The following is a 16,268-nucleotide window of genomic DNA, read 5'->3' as shown; positions in this document are numbered from 1 at the left end:
TCATAAAAGTGCATCCATCCATCATAAAAGTGCATGTATCGTCATAAAGGTGCATCCATCCATCATAAAAGTGCATCCATCCATCATAAAAGTGTATCCATCCATCATAAAAGTGCATGTATCCATCATAAAAGTGCATGTATCCATCATAAAAGTGCATCTATCCATCATAAAAGTGCATGAATCCATCATAAAAGTACATGTATGCATCATAAAAGTGCATCCATCCATCATAAAAGTCTATCTATCCATCATAAACATACATGTATCCATCATAAAAGTGCATCAGTAGCTGTAAAATATTTATAGAATTTGAGTACACACACACAAAAAAAAAAAGTAATGGAGGCTTTGACCATCGTTGTGGACAATGGGGGAACTTGGAGTCAAAAAGAACCACTGATTATGGATACACAGTTATTTTAGCATCCTTAATCTAATGGTTTTAAACAGTTATTGTTTAGTTCAATTTTTGAAGAGCAACACTACAGTTCTCTCAATGCAGCATAGACAGAAAGGCTTTGAAAAGCAATCATACACCAAAAGATGGATAAAGAAGAGAACTGACGGACTGTGAGAGATTACCTGATGTCTTCATTCAGCACAGCCCTCATGCTTCCCAGCTCTTCCTTTGTTTACCAGTAAACCAGACAGCCTGGACACCTCAGTGTTTCCAAATCATTTCCCCACACAACAGGTTAGACAAGCTCAAATCTTGACATAAATGGACAAAAACCACAACAGCATTTATCTACATGTCTTCTCTGTACAGTTGTCACAGCACTGGGATAGAAAAAAAAGAGTAGAAAAACAAAGATCCCAAAAATGAATGAGACTTACAATAATGATATGCATATGAAGAAGACAACTTTTTATTGTCATCAAATGATACTGTACAATCAGGACTCATTTAGAGGCGCTTGTGGTCACGTGATTTACTCTTTCTTTGCTGACAGACACTGTCCGGTTAAAAATGATGCTTAACTTTAAACAACATCAATAAACTCTAAGGCTGGTTTTTCATTACACAATAAATGACAGGAAGCACAGACAAAGTCCGTCCAGATCTGATTCTGAGTGAACAATAAAACGAACATAATGGCTTTGTGCATTCAAAAGTGTTCCCTATATATTGATGTACTCTTTCTCTAAATGCACAGAAGAACGGGTGAGCCCTCGCTGGGATGGATGGGCGTTGATGGATCAGTGTCTCTAAGCATCCACATGAACATAAGAGTCAGTAAAACAGATACTATTAAACTACACAGGTCTGGTCTGGATTCATGACAGGGCCGATGCAGACTTTACTGGCCTCAAAGTTCGGTCAACAGTTTGCTCCATCACCAGTTATGAAAGACCTACAGAAAACAAAAAAAAGACAAAATATAATATGAAATACAGCTGCAAGCAGCCATTAAGGGCTCAAGCACAGAAAAGGCACGGTAAGCCATCACGGCTGGGAGCATCAGATCAACAGCAAATTTGTTTAAATCAAATCAAAAGCGCCATCACCAGTGAAAATCGCTTGGGTATGAACACAAAGCGTCTTGAAAAATGTTGGCAACAAGCATGTGCAATAATCGTTCCGGTGTGCACGAGGTGTGTGAGTCTGTGCATCTCTGTATTCAGCAGCAGCGTCTCTACCAATAGCCATGCTGTAAGATTAACTGCTTCAAAAACAGATACCTCGATACTGAGAAATTATTTGTTAAAGGGTTAGTTCACCCAAAAATGAAAATTCTGTCATTAATTACTTACCCTCATGTCGTTCGACACCCGTCAGACCTCCGTTCATCTTCGGAACACAAATGAAGATATTTTAGTGTAAATCTGATGGCTCTGAAAGGCCTCCATTGGCACAATGGCACGGTTCACTCTCAAGACCCTTAAAAGTTACTAAAGACGTCGTTACAAAGTCCATCTCACTACAGTGGTTCTAAAATAACTTTATGAAGCGACGAGAATAGTTTTTGTGCGCAAAAAAACCCTAAATAACGACTTACATAGTGATGACGATTTCAAAACACGGCATCATGAAGCTTCGAAGCGTTATGAATCAGTGAGTCGATTCAGCAGTTTGGATCGCCAAATTTCAGCAGTTTGGCGGTTTGACACACGATCCGAATCATGATTCGACTCACTGATTCATAACGCTTCGAAGCTTCATGATGCCGTGTTTTGAAATCGTCATCACTATACAAGTCGTTATTTAGGGTTTTTTTGCACACAAAAACTATTCTCACCGATTCATAAAGTTATTGTAGAACCACTGTAGTGAGATGGACTTTGTAACGACGTCTTTAGCACCTTTTAAGGGTCTTGAGAGTGAACCGTGCCATTGTGCCAAAGGAGGCCTTTCAGAGCCATCAGATTTCAACTAAAATATCTTCGTGTTCTGAAGATGAACGGAGGTCTTACGGGTGTCGAACGACATGAGGGTAAGTAATTAATGACAGAATTTTCATTTTTGGGTGAACTAACCCTTTAAGCCCTATTCGCACGGGATTAGCATTATCTGGGGACCTCTGGTGATTTGTAATTATTGAAGAGAATGTCTGTGATCTTAATCCCGTGCGAATCGGCCATGTCTGTAATTTGTAAAGTATAAAATCCCCCGCAAATGACCTACCATATTTCGCCAAACACAGAGGTCCTGTGATAATATTAGTCCCGTCCCGTGCGAATCGGCATCTGTGATTTGGCCGGGATTAGGCCTTTGGTCCTCAGGACAAGGTTTTTGTTTCCTGTGCGCATTTCTTTCTTTATCTTTCACGCAGAATGGAGCTAGGTCACCGTTATGAATTCCCGCGCAGATTATACTTTCACTTTAAAATGAGCACCAATTTGGCAGTAAATTGCTTGAATGGTGTGTTTCATATTATTCTTAATGAAAAACAGAACAGTAAAATGACAAACTCGCTTAAATGGGCGCTTTTACATTTAGGTTTGAAACTGAATCTTCCGCCGCAGGCCTATATTGTTATATTGCTCAGTTCAGTTTTTAATTGTAGCATCTGTTCTCTAACTGAACTAAATTATTTTTATTACTATAAAACAATCAAAATGATATCGATACGACTGTTTATAATTTCATACAGCTATATCTATAACGAAAAACATTTACAAGCCTTGACATCATATCCGGGAGATAAGTCAGTAAATTCGAGTAAAATCACAGGCTTTGCTTATCCCGTGCGAATGCGCCACGCAAAATTCAGATGTGGGGGGGATTTCTAAATCACACGAGGTCCCCGGATAATACTAATCCCGCGCGAACAGGGCTTTAGCCTAGAAATCTAGACGCACCTTAGCGGCAGCAAATGTAATTTGAAGCCAGGGTCGTCTAGCAACTCTCCGTTGGCGTGCGAGCTGGAAAAAACAAACTTTAGTCAGGCCAATCACATCATGTATAGAGTCGGTGGGCGGGCTTAACATAATGACGGCAGAGTTGCCGTGGTTCCGTGTGCTACTCGTAAACAAAGAAGCTGGAGAACAGGGGCCCGTTCTTCGTACTTCGCTAACTCAGTTAGCTGGATTTGATTGTTGACGATTTGACATGATCTTGGATTGTTTGGTTCTTCGAAGCTCATCCTGGACTTGCTGTCATAGCAACAGGTCCGTAAGCTTAAACCTGCTCATGAGCGGCTTATTTCATGTAAACAGGATTAGATTGCATCTTGAGGTGATACTTAAAATCTGTCCCAGCCACTGCTACTTTATTACAAGAGTGCATTACTGAACCAGGGGCAATAATAATAATTTTAAATAATAATATAAAATGTTTATATTGTATATGTATATGAGAATGTATAATACTATAGACACAGCCACTTGATTGAGCGATTTATTTGTGATGGAATAATTACTTTATATAATTTTATTTTTATTGGTTTACACACATGTTGTACAGTTAATCTGAGCCGTGCATTAAATGATCACGGATATTATGGGAGTGGCTTGATGCAGCGCAAGAGAGGATAATTTGATCTTGACCCATAAGAAACTTGAATACTGTCACGTTACAAATCTGCTTCAAATTGAATTAAAAATTAAATTACAGCATTGCAATAAAAATGTAAAGGGTGTACAAATACTGTATAAAATCGTGAATATAAATAATTGGTAATCTTTTAAACATTTTCAACATAATCTCTTAAACATTTATCATTTATCTATTATAACTTTTATGTTGGTTTGGTCATTTGGCTGTTTCCTTATAAAGGTTCAGAAATTCGTGGGTTATTTTTGTGTAATTTGTCAAGTTTTTTGTCAGGTGGCTTTTTAATTATATGATGTCATTACGTTGCTGTCTTGACGCCAGCCAATCGCTGCTTTACTGATCGTGGTTTCGAGTATCGATGCATCTGCCCTCTTCAGGGAACACAAGAACGCGCAGTAATCTTAGATCATTTAATCCAGATATTTTAATCCAATCCGCAAATTCGTTTGAAGAACCAAATTAGCCAGAGATCAGTTATCACGATTAAAAGATCTGGGATCTGTCAAATCATCTTAGATGTATTAAGCGAGGTACGAAGAACGGGCCCCAGCTGTCTTTCGTATCGGCTTTGGCCGCGACTCTGGAAGACTTGGAGTTAAATGGATGTGTCCCAGTGCCCACCCAAAAATGAAAATTTACTCATCCTCAACTCATCCTAGGTGTATATGACATTCTTCTTTCAGACAAATAAAATCTGAGTTGTATTACAAAAGTCCAGGCTAATCCAAGCATTAGAATTGGATTCATATTTGCTCTGTTTTTGAAGTCCATAAAAAGTGCATCTGTCCGTCAAATAACTGCTCCACACGGCTCTGGGGTGTTAATAAAGGCCTTCTGAAGCGAATCGATGCGTTTGTGTAAGAAAAATATATACATATTTAAAACTTAATCAAGTAAACTGTCGGCCGACCGCCTTCCCTGTTCAATTTATGGAAAAAGTGTTGAAAGTTCCCCTGCCAATTGAAAGACTAACACGACCAGGTCCGCTCGTCATGACGTCACGTACGCATCTTGAGTTTCACTTTCAACATTCAACACTTTTCCACAGAAGGCGTTGGGTCGAAAGTTTACTTGATAAAGTTTTAAATATGGATATTTTTCTAACACAAACGCATCGATTCGCTTCAGAAGGCCTTTATTAACACCCCAGAGCCGCGTGGAGCAGTTATTCGACGGACAGATGCATATTTTTTATGGACTTTAAAAACAGAGCAACTATTACTGCAGTTATAATGCTTGGATTAGCCTGGACTTTTGTAATATAACTCAGATTGTATTCGTCTGAAAGAAGAATGTCATATACACCTAGGATGACTTGAGGGTGAGTAAATCATGGGCTAGTTTTCCTTTTTGGGTGAACTATCCCTTTAATAGATAATGAAACGTAATTTTGTGTGGAAAGCATGGAAATAATTTGTTTTTATCCTATTGTTTACTATATTTATTTGCTTGGTCAGTGTGTTTTGGTTATTTTGCTGTTGTAAAGACATTTGAAATAACTGAAATCATTTGGCGGAGTGATATGGAACTGTAATGTGGTCAAAACCTGCTGGAACTACTTTAGCCGTGAAAATAAAGGCACAACTTAGCGTTAGTCAACCAAACCGATTCAAGCAATCAAGAGCCATGTAGTTTAACTGAAGTTAACAAACAGGACCTTATTGTAAAGTGATACCGTTTAATGTATTATTCATTTGTGCAAAACATTGAGAAATAGGTTACTGAATGTCACATTATATCCTTACCTTCAGTGTTAGTCTGCGTCTGCATCTACTTCCTCTATATTCTCCCAGCCTCTTTCAGTTTTCCCATCAGATCTGCAACAGTCTCCACTTTCACCCCAGCTAGTCTCTGAGCAGGTTCGTCCACATTGAGCACCTCCAGCCGTGAGCTCACATCCACTCCCAGGTCCGCAGGCTTCACATTTGCAATCTTCTTTTTCTTCGCTTTCTATGGAGGCACAAAAAATAAAACTAATGCATGCCATTTGGTACACTTTTGTTTTCTTTCCTGCTTTCCACTTAAGTTGGTCAAAGTTTCTTTTACGGAAATTACTGATATTCGGCTGTAGTGCTGTGTAAGCTTGACTTTTAAAGGGGTTTGAAAATTGACATCTCGTCAATTTAATGTTAACCACAGAATTTTCCATCTGAAAATCCTGAGGGAACCTGTGATTTGAAAATGCTAATTCTCATTAGAAAATTTGATTCTGCTTGCATTAAAGGTGCACTATGTAACTTTTCCGTCCGCTAGAGGTCGCCTATTCAAAACAAAGGCGTAGTTTGATGACGTCACGTTTGAGTGCAGAATCTTGGGACATGTGGTCTTCACCTCACAGCCGGTGGGAAAGAATCGGGACAGGACTCGGGCAGAAATCATGTTGATGGATGTGATTATTAACGTTACTGTAGTCTGAAGCAGAGCAGGACCGAGTGTTGTGGAGCTGAGGAACCGCTGGAGCAAGGCAGCCTTTATTCAATATTCAATTAAATAAAGTAAAAACAGCAATATTGTGAAAATATTAGCACATTAGAATGATTTCTGAAGGATCATGTGACACTGAAGACTGCTTTGATCACAGGCAGTGTTGGGGGTAACTCATTACAAGTAACTTGAGTTACGTAATAATATTACTTTTTCCAAGTAACTAGTAAAGTAACGCATTACTTTTCAAATTTACAACAAAATATCTGAGTTACTTTTTTAAAAAAGTAACGCAAGTTACTTTTTCACATTAATTTGACTGACAGCTCTCCTGCCCCCATGTTGAGAAAAATAAGTGCAGAGGCGTTGTGTGTAAACATGATGGTTATTGTAGTTCCAGACTAAATGTCAGCATTTATTTAACTTGCACAATAAAGATTCTGTACTCCTCAAAATGAATAAAATCAGTACTATGCAAACCTCCAATAATTAAATGTTAAATAAAACAACTATTTTTATGCATAATCTACCTTTATATTTAATTTACCAATGTCTTGCTGCTGATCTTTGATGATGAAATTTACTAGATTTTTTGTTTTTATTGGTAAAACTTTTTTCTCCTGCATCCTATTCTACCATTATCCAGAATGGAAGCACAGCAGAGCAGAGCTGCGCCCTCTACTGTTCATGCGTGAATTTGCATTCTTACCATTTTTATTATTTCAATTTTGGTATGAATAGGTCTTTACCATTGCACAAAAATATAACTTTTTTGTTATAAAAAACAAAACAAAAACAAGCCCAGCCCAGGTGAGAAAAAGTAACGCAAAAGTAACGTAACGCATTACTTTTCTTAAAAAGTAACTAAGTAACTCAATTAGTTACTTTTTAAGGGAGTAACGCAATATTGTAATGCATTACTTTTCAAAGTAACTTTCCCCAACACTGATCACAGGAATAAATTACATTTTAAAAATACATTTAAATAGAAACCAATTATTTTCATTTGTAATAATATTTCAGAACTGTACTGTATTTTTGATCAAGTAAGTGCAGCCTTGGTGAGCAGAAGAGACTTTTTAAAAAAACAATGCAAATTTTTATTCCAAACTTTTGACCGGTTGTGTATATATTTACATGTATGCATTTAGAAGACGGTTTTCAAGGTATGCATTTGATCCATTCATGCATGAACCCATTGATAGTGCTGTAGCAATTATGGCCGCAGACATATAGATGAATTAATCTTCCAAATGATTCGATCAAATTAACATCCTTTTCACAAAAGCCCAATTCAGCTCTAGACCTCAGGAAATCGACCATCGATCACGAGAGAGATGGAGGCTCGATTCAGCTACTAGTTTAGTTAATAATTACTCAATTTACTATGAACTCATGACCAAACTTACACAAAGAGGACAGAGGACTTTTTGTGTTAAAACAAGACAAAGAAACAAACCAGATCTCGGTCTTTTCAATGAGCGGTAAAAGAACTCCACGTGACAGCTAAAACTCCAAGCAAGCTCACAGATGAGTGCACCAAATCGCTGATTATTGGACTTTCATTCAAATAGCCTTCGACATAACTTGTTAGTGTGTTTACAACTGATACACGTGACTATTATGCATGTATATTACTCCCAATTCATGCAATTATGTAACTATTGAATGAGTGGATGAAAATGTATCATGTTTGATACTGGTGTGTTCGTATGGGTATAATCCAACAGATGAGCTGAATGAAATCTTTATAGAATTGATCATGTCCTTATAGTAAGAAATTAGGTCTAAATTTACTCTCTGCTTAAGAGCAGGAAACTAAATTCTATAGTTAACCCAATTTTGTGGGAGGGGTGGAGACACAGTCACCCCTGAAGCCTAATTGGCCAGAACCCATCCAGGGGATGGGCAAATGTTTGAGTTTAGTCTCAGAACACGAACGAAAAGTTCAGTTCTGTACAGTTCTGTACAGTTCAGACCAGTTCAGTTTTCACGTCACAACCAGTTCGGTTCGAGCTGGTTCGCGGCCTGTTCGCAGTTCAGAGATGAGCTAAGTCCTAGCAGTTTGACCAGAGTGAGTTCTGAACGGAGCTCCCAGGAGACGATCTGACGATCATGACAGACCAATACAGAGAAAATGGGTTAACAACGATTTCATTCAGGCCATCTGCTTTTCTCTCACTTTCCTTTCTTTTACTTAAAGTTTATTTTATTTCCGTTAAGTCTCGGGTTCTGTTAAGTTTCGCCGCAAAAGCTTCTCAACAACAAGTTTCCAACCGCGCGCTTCAACTTCAAACAACGTCCACAAGACTTTCATCCAGCCGCCAACACGCCACGTGATTGGCTTCCCCAGACGTCGACCAGACCTTCAGCGAATCAAAGATCCGGGAAAACCCCTGTACAGCCAGGAGAAGGGAATCCCCCTTGTCAGACGACACACGACACAAACGCAAGTAATGCCTCTTGATTCCAAGCTGAACTGGTGCATTAGATCAAATGTAATAACCCTGCCTAAGAAACGATAGGAGGTTAAATTACTGATCAATGGTTTCTTCAGGTCATGTTTCATAAATGCATAGATTGCTTAGGATTTCATAATTTCTCTCTCTTAGAACTTATTCTTTTCCTCACCTTCTTCCTTTATGCAACGTGTGAATGTGCGAGTGCGTGTGTTTATGTTAGATAGTAGTTTAATGTGTTAGAGTAATCAATAAAGTTCCGTTTGTATTCAAAGATAACTGTTCTTGTGTTATGTGCTTATCAATTTAATGTCTTGAACTGCCGATCTAAGTTACCTGGCTGTTAAATAGTGTTTCACTATTGTTCGGATATTAATATCCGCTGCAGAGATGATATTTACGGCCCGTTCAAATGAACGCTGGAAGAGTCATTTGCTCGGCTGTAAAATAGACTCTCAAAATTCCCTATGAATTCATTAATTCATTCATTTGAGCTAAATATACATGTCCTTAACTTAAAGCCCCCTTTAAGTTCTTACATATCGGCGGACTAATAAGTTAAGGTGTAAACATTAATTCTGAATTATTTATAAATTATAGTGTCATTTGAGTCTCTTTCATTTTAATTCAGTTCCCCATTGAGTTATTATTTTATCTGACTCATAGTCGCTACAGTGCAAAAAAATGTATGCAGTGTTGCATTACTGTACCATGATGTTGGGCAGTGTGGCATATCTGGGAGTGTTGAGACGGAGGTCAGCGGTCAGCACGGCTGGCATATTGATCATAATGGTCTCTAATCCACCATCGATTTCTCTCACCACCTTCAGCTTGCCTCCTTCGAAGGTCACCTCAGATGCAAAAGTTCCCTAGAAAATGATATAAAAATTTGGGGCTCACTCTCAATCCTGAAAGAAATGTGACACTCAATTTGTACATTTTCTGAAGAACACTGCCCATGCTAAAATCACCCCCATGATTCTAGGGTGTTCAAATCCACGGTTATAGTGAGGTTTTCCTTATCAAACAAACCTGCGGCCAGTCCAACAGGGCTGCCGTCATCTGTCCAGTTTGATTGCAGTCATCGTCTATGGCCTAAAATTACACATTACACAATATCATGAAATCAACTGATGAATATCCAGTGATTTGTTAATCCTGTACAGTAATTAATCGTCAGCTACCTGTTTACCCAGAATAATCAGATCGGCTTCCTCTTTCTTAGCGAGAGCAGCCATAATCTTGGAGACCTGCAGTGGACCAAGTGTGTCGTAGTCCTTTCCAGACACCTCCACATGAATGCCGCGGTCCGCACCCATGGCCAGAGCCGTCCGGATCGTCTCCTGCACCACAGATATTAATGTAACCCAGAAATGAATAACTGTGATTTAATATTTTTTCCTCATGTAATAAAAGAACAAAGACATGAAAATAAAAACATTTTTAGTTGTTCTTACATTACATCACAAAGATCAAGTTGGAGCTATTTTATCAAATGATGTATAATAAATAGTTAGAATTAAACTAATATATATATATATATATATATATATAAATATAAATGAGGGATGCCACAATACTCAATATAACATTGAACCGTTCGGTACGGCCTTCGCGGTTCAATACGCGCTTGTGAATTGCGTTTTTTTCGGTTTCGCATTTAATTAATTATTTTTCTACAAATTCTATAATTTGCCTCCATCGCAATACTGAACAACGCGACATACATACATTCACATCACACGTTAGTGGTGGAGTTATACTCACGGAACACTATAGTTATTCACAATCACGAAAGTTCATTATTTGCATGCGTTTTAAAGCCTTGCCGGTTTCATTCGCGTGCGCGGTTTTAACGTGCGCTTTTCAGAGCGCGCGCACTAAAAGCCTGTCAAACACGTGAATACTGAACTAAGTAGTCGTCTAACTGCGCTAATACTGTCAAATACACACAAGGTTAACGTAAACACAGTCGGTTATGTCTAAAGTGAAAGTAAAATCGCAATCGCGTGTCTATTAGATGCACGCAGGTCTTACATTGACAGCAGGCAGCCTAGTGAACACGCGGTCCTTAAAGGGACAGTTCACCTATAAAATTATGTCATTATTTACTCACTCTAATATTGTTCCAAACCTGTATTCATTTCTCGATGACATCATTTTCAGTTTTGAATGAACTATCCCTTTAATGTTAATACAACAACAAAAGACAGAGAAAATCACTCATTGCTCTTGACTGAAAAACTAATACAGTAGCTTTAATAAGAATCAATGTATATTTTATAGTGAAGTCTATGTAGTGTTTTATTTTTACATTTATTCATTCAATTTCATACTTAAATGCTGCTGTACAGCTCTGAGCTGCCAGTGTAAATCTTTATATATATTTATTTTAGATTATCCAATACACTAGGAATGTGTACAAGGGTTTTTTTTAAAGTAAAGTTTTAAGTTTAAGTAAGGTTTTTCAATTATTTTAAGTAAAATAAAGAAAGAGTATTGCAATACATTTTGTTTTCTTTTTTCTCTTTAACCTCTTGCGGTTCCTGTCGTCTAAGAATAGAATAACAAAAAATGTATGTGACAAGCCATCAGAACCGAACCGAACCGAAAACCGTGGGTAAAAACCGAGGTATGTATTGAACCGTAATATATTATATATATATATATATATATATACACATACATATTAGTGGTGGGCATAGATTATTTTTTTTAATCTAGATTAAAATGGGTCATTTGAATTCTGCCGAAGGCATTCAGAATATGTGTGCTCGTAAGTGATCGTTTGTCTTTTTGTAGTTTGAATAATAAATAACTTCTGTCCCTTTAAGACCTGACGCACGCATGGATCCAAAACACTGTTCCTGTGAGTTGGTTACGACTGTGTTTACGTTAAAACTCACCAAGATGGGCATTGAGACATTTTTGAGTGTATTTGACCATTAAAGGTCCCGTTTTTCGTGTTTTTTTGAAGCTTTGATTGTGTTTACAGTGTGCAATATAACATGTGTTCATGTTTCGCGTGTAAAAAAACACAGTATTTTTCACACAATTTACTTATCTGTATACTGCTGTTTTCACTGTCCTCAAAACGGCTTGAAAGATTTCCCTGTTCTATGAAGTCCCTCCTTCAGAAATACGTAACGAGTTCTGATTGTGCCAGCGGTTCCCGTGTTGTGATTCGACAGCAGCTTAGGGCACGCAGAGCGCACGTTACCGGAAAGGTCACGCCTCTCACCATAACGGGGATGCATGCGCTCAATGATCTCTAAGTACAGCGTCCCTGGGAAAGCCAAACAAAGGTGACTTGACTCCGGGATGAAAATAACAGCGTCTCGACGACATGGCAACAAACAAACTATACGAACGCAACATTTCCTATTCTCCACGCTGGAGCAACAAGACCACGCCCCCTTTTTCGCGTGTTCTTGTGGGCGGAGGTTAGTCGACATACTGTTCTACTGACGTAATTAAAGCAGGAAATACCAGGATGTAGTCCTAACCAGCCGTTCGCTGTAGGCTTTGAAAGGGAACTTCTGTTAAATAAAATATCTCGCTTGGCATTGAACTTTGAGCTTTATAATTTTACAGGTATTAAAAATGCTCTAACAGCAACATTACACACTAACTAAAGTTTGAAAAATGGGATCACGAAGAACAGGACCTTTAATAAGCTGGAAAAAGGAGCTAATTTTTGCCCTTGTATGTCAGAGGCGGCTTTATTACGGTATGTGTGTGTGCGCTTCAGATGCGAGCGAGAAATCTGCGGGAATTAGTAGAATTAACGTTATGTGCAACCCCGCGCGAAATTCAGACCGGTCACACCAATACTAACAAAACTCCAGCAGAACACCCGTTCGCCATGTTCAGAGGATTAAACGGACTGAATGAGAGGAGGCGGGGGTGTGTGTTAACTCACTGTCGGTCGGAGAGGAGAGGAGAGCGCAGCAAAAAAGTTTATGCTCAAAATTGTGGTTTCCAAAAAAAATATTGGCATATCGGCAAAAATACAATATCGTGCATCCCTACTTTTTAATGGAATGATACTCTTAAAGTCTAAAAGAGTCATTAGTTTGATTGGTTCAAACGGTTGATTCATTCAGGAATTGAGTAAATAGGTGAACTTTACCAAGGAAAAGTGTCAGAGAAGAACTTGTGTATTTCTCACCTGAACCTGCTGAGGGCCACAGCTGACGGCCACAATCTCCTTAACAAGCTTCTTCTCCTTGAGTCTGACGGCCTCCTCCACCGCAATCTCACAGAAGGGGTTCATCGAGTGCTTGACCCCATCTGTAACCACTCCTGTGTGGTCCGGCTTGACTCGGATCTGAGGTGGGCAGAGACACATGAGCTTTCATTCCAAGCGGAGGTCAGCTCATTATCATTTATAACAACACTGCGACTTTCACAAGGATAAACTGGAGGTTGTCCAAAAACATTCACAGTAAGAGGACATATTTGACCTGTGCTCATACTATGCCAAGGGTGGCATGAAGGACACATACAGACTCTGAAATCACGGAGGCGGTTTCATAATCCACAGCATGCAGACAACATAGCTGATATTAGTATGGAGGCCACACACTTCCGGATAAATATCCCTATATAAAGTTTACTGGATCATAACAGAGTCAGATCAGAGGTTTCATGATCTCAAATTACACCGAGCACGAGATCATTTACATTGAACAATCTGATTGGAAAACATCATGACACAAATTTGGGACATTTGACACTGTATTGATAACCAGCCTGATCAATATGATCTGACAAATCAATAAATTACAACATAGCAACTCTGATTACTTGATAATGGGCCAAAACAGAAGGTCACAAGACCAAAGATTACAGACTAAATCAGAAATTGAGTATTTAGATCACACGTTTGTTCGCTTTTAGATGGAAAAATAGTCAAAATGCATTGCAATTAAATCTTATAGAAAATCACAGATGCTTTAAAACACTTGAACTTGATTTTTTTTTGTTATATATAGGTATTTTTGTTTCATTTACCTAATGGTTTATTTATTAATTTACACAAAAGGCAGTTTGATCAAATAATGAGTCAAAGTTCACAGCTGATATTTCATTCAGATTGGAAATTGAAGATCAAATATGGTTTTGCACAATGGGTGTATAACAAATTTTGGCAAATGTTGTAGATCTGCATACTATATTAAACTAAAAAACTTCATGTAAAACATTTCAACTTGTCTCAACCATGACATTTAATCATTTTTAACAGTTTTTTTGTCAGTAATATTATAATATTTTGTAATAAATGTTCATATAAATTCTGTAAACAGATACACTCATAAGTATGTTTAATAATGCCCATTCTCCCCCTATATTTTAAGTAATTATACAACTTTAGATAAAAGTATCTGATAAATGATGCAATTTTCACATATTGCATATAAAACTGAGCATGTCCATATATCAACTACATATAGACAAATTAAATATGTCTAATGGTGACCCACGTGTTTTGACATGGGATACTAATACTATTAACTTTAACAAAACCAAATTAAATATGAATTCTCACATTAAAAGATTATTTCATTTTTGTTTACGCTTTCATTACGTTACGCAACGTGCATGTTTATAAAACTACAGCTGGACAGGTGATTGTAGTATAATGTAGCTCATTATTATGACCACACTGCCATAATTGTAAGGAGTTTCATCAGATATTAATTAAAACAACAATATTAATAACGCTGACCTTCATCAAACAACCCTGTTTACAAAACTGTCCTCATTCGACAGAACAGCTGGCTTCCAATCAGCTCTTTTCCGAGCCATAAACAGTCCAAAGTAGGACAACACCATTTTTATTCATAATCAAAAGCATTAGCGTGGGTTTTATCGGATGTATACCTTGACAGCATAATCAATGACCCGTTTAACTCCGACCAGAACTCGGGCGCTCATCGTGGATCTTGCTGTTTGACACCGGGCATGAACCGGGACTGAACTTCAGCAGAAGGATCTAGCCGGAGCGGTTGTGGTGTGACACCATTTGGGGCGGGAGTTAGCGAACGCCCATTCTGTGAGCCAATAGAACTGCTCGGATCAGGGAGCTGTCAATCAAAAGCTGAGCTGTGGCCAATCAGTGACTCCGGGTGTTCTTGCGCTCGAGTGCTCTGTCTGACTGAAAATGTGTTCCTTCATAAGTAGGTTAAAGGTCGTGTGACTGTTGTGACTAAACGCGGCATATCTACACCTCGATCAATATTAAACGAGATTATTACAATAAGTGTCGAGAGAAATCGAGCTTTCTAAGACTTAGAAACTGAATACATTGGTAAAATGATTCACTGAAGCGCTCGAAAGGAGGACATCTGCTGGTCACAATGAAAATACTCCAAATACTTCTCTCAAAAGTTACCACAGTGCCCTTATTTTGATGTAAAGAGCTTTAACATTTGTGTAATAATATTTTGATTGTAGGCAAGTTTAATTAACACACATGTAGATTTCTTAAAGTTGCTCCAATTTTTGTTTATAAATATATATGGTTGTGCTGTCAAACGATTAATCGCTAATAATCACATCTAAAGTAAAGGTTTGTGTGTGCTGTGTATAATTATATATATATATAATATACACACACACACACACACACACACACACACACACACACACACACACACACACACACACACACACACACACACACACACACACACACACACACACACTCATGCATGTATACATTTAAGAACATTTTTATATATATATAAATATATATACGGTATATATACATGCAAATATTTCTTAAATATATACATGTATGTGTGTGTATTCAAATATACATAATAATTATGCACAGCACACACACATATATATTAAACACAAACCTGTATATGTATATATAAGTTCTGTCAAAACGATTAATCACGATTAAAAGTTAAAACATAAAAGTTTTAAACACACACACACGTATAAATTATGTTATGTGTGGTATATACAGTACGTTAAAAAGTTTTAGATCAATAACAGCATTTATCTGAAATAGAAAGCTTTTGTAACATTATATCGTTCAAAAGTTTGGGGTCAATTAGATTTTTTTTTAAAGGAAATTAATACTTTTATTAATCAAGGATGCATTCAATTGATCAAAAGTGACAGTAAAGACATTTGTAATTTTACAAAAATTATATTTCAAATAAATTCGGTTCTTTTGAACTTTCTATTCATCAAAGAATCCTGAAAAAAGGTGATAATTTTCAACATTGATAATAATCATAAATGTTTCTTGAGCAGTAAATCCTCATATTAGAATGATTTGTGAAGGATCATGTGACACTGAAGACAGGAGTAATGATGATAAATTCAGCTTTGAATCACAGGAATTAATTACACTTTACTATATA

At 37.6% G+C, this 16,268-nt stretch overlaps 1 protein-coding gene across 1 annotated transcript; it reads right to left on the bottom strand.

Annotated features, from left to right (window-relative positions):
- Positions 1-848: 848 nt before the first annotated feature.
- On the bottom strand, positions 849-15,220 carry etfb (electron transfer flavoprotein subunit beta). The gene is made up of 7 exons (XM_079837618.1): positions 14,770-15,220; positions 13,055-13,213; positions 10,068-10,226; positions 9,916-9,978; positions 9,594-9,752; positions 5,746-5,950; positions 849-1,358 (listed from the first exon to the last, which is right to left on the bottom strand). The coding sequence occupies exons 1-6, from the start codon at positions 14,821-14,823 to the stop codon at positions 5,780-5,782; spliced, it is 765 nt and encodes a 254-aa protein (XP_079693744.1). The 5' UTR covers positions 14,824-15,220; the 3' UTR covers positions 849-1,358; positions 5,746-5,779.
- Positions 15,221-16,268: the final 1,048 nt, after the last annotated feature.

Source organism: Gobio gobio (genome assembly GCF_949357685.1).
Source record: "Gobio gobio genome assembly, chromosome: 15".
In the NCBI taxonomy this organism is placed as follows: Eukaryota; Metazoa; Chordata; class Actinopteri; order Cypriniformes; family Gobionidae; genus Gobio; species Gobio gobio.
Note: the sequence above shows the minus strand (reverse complement) of the source record. Positions and strands in the feature narration are given on the sequence as shown.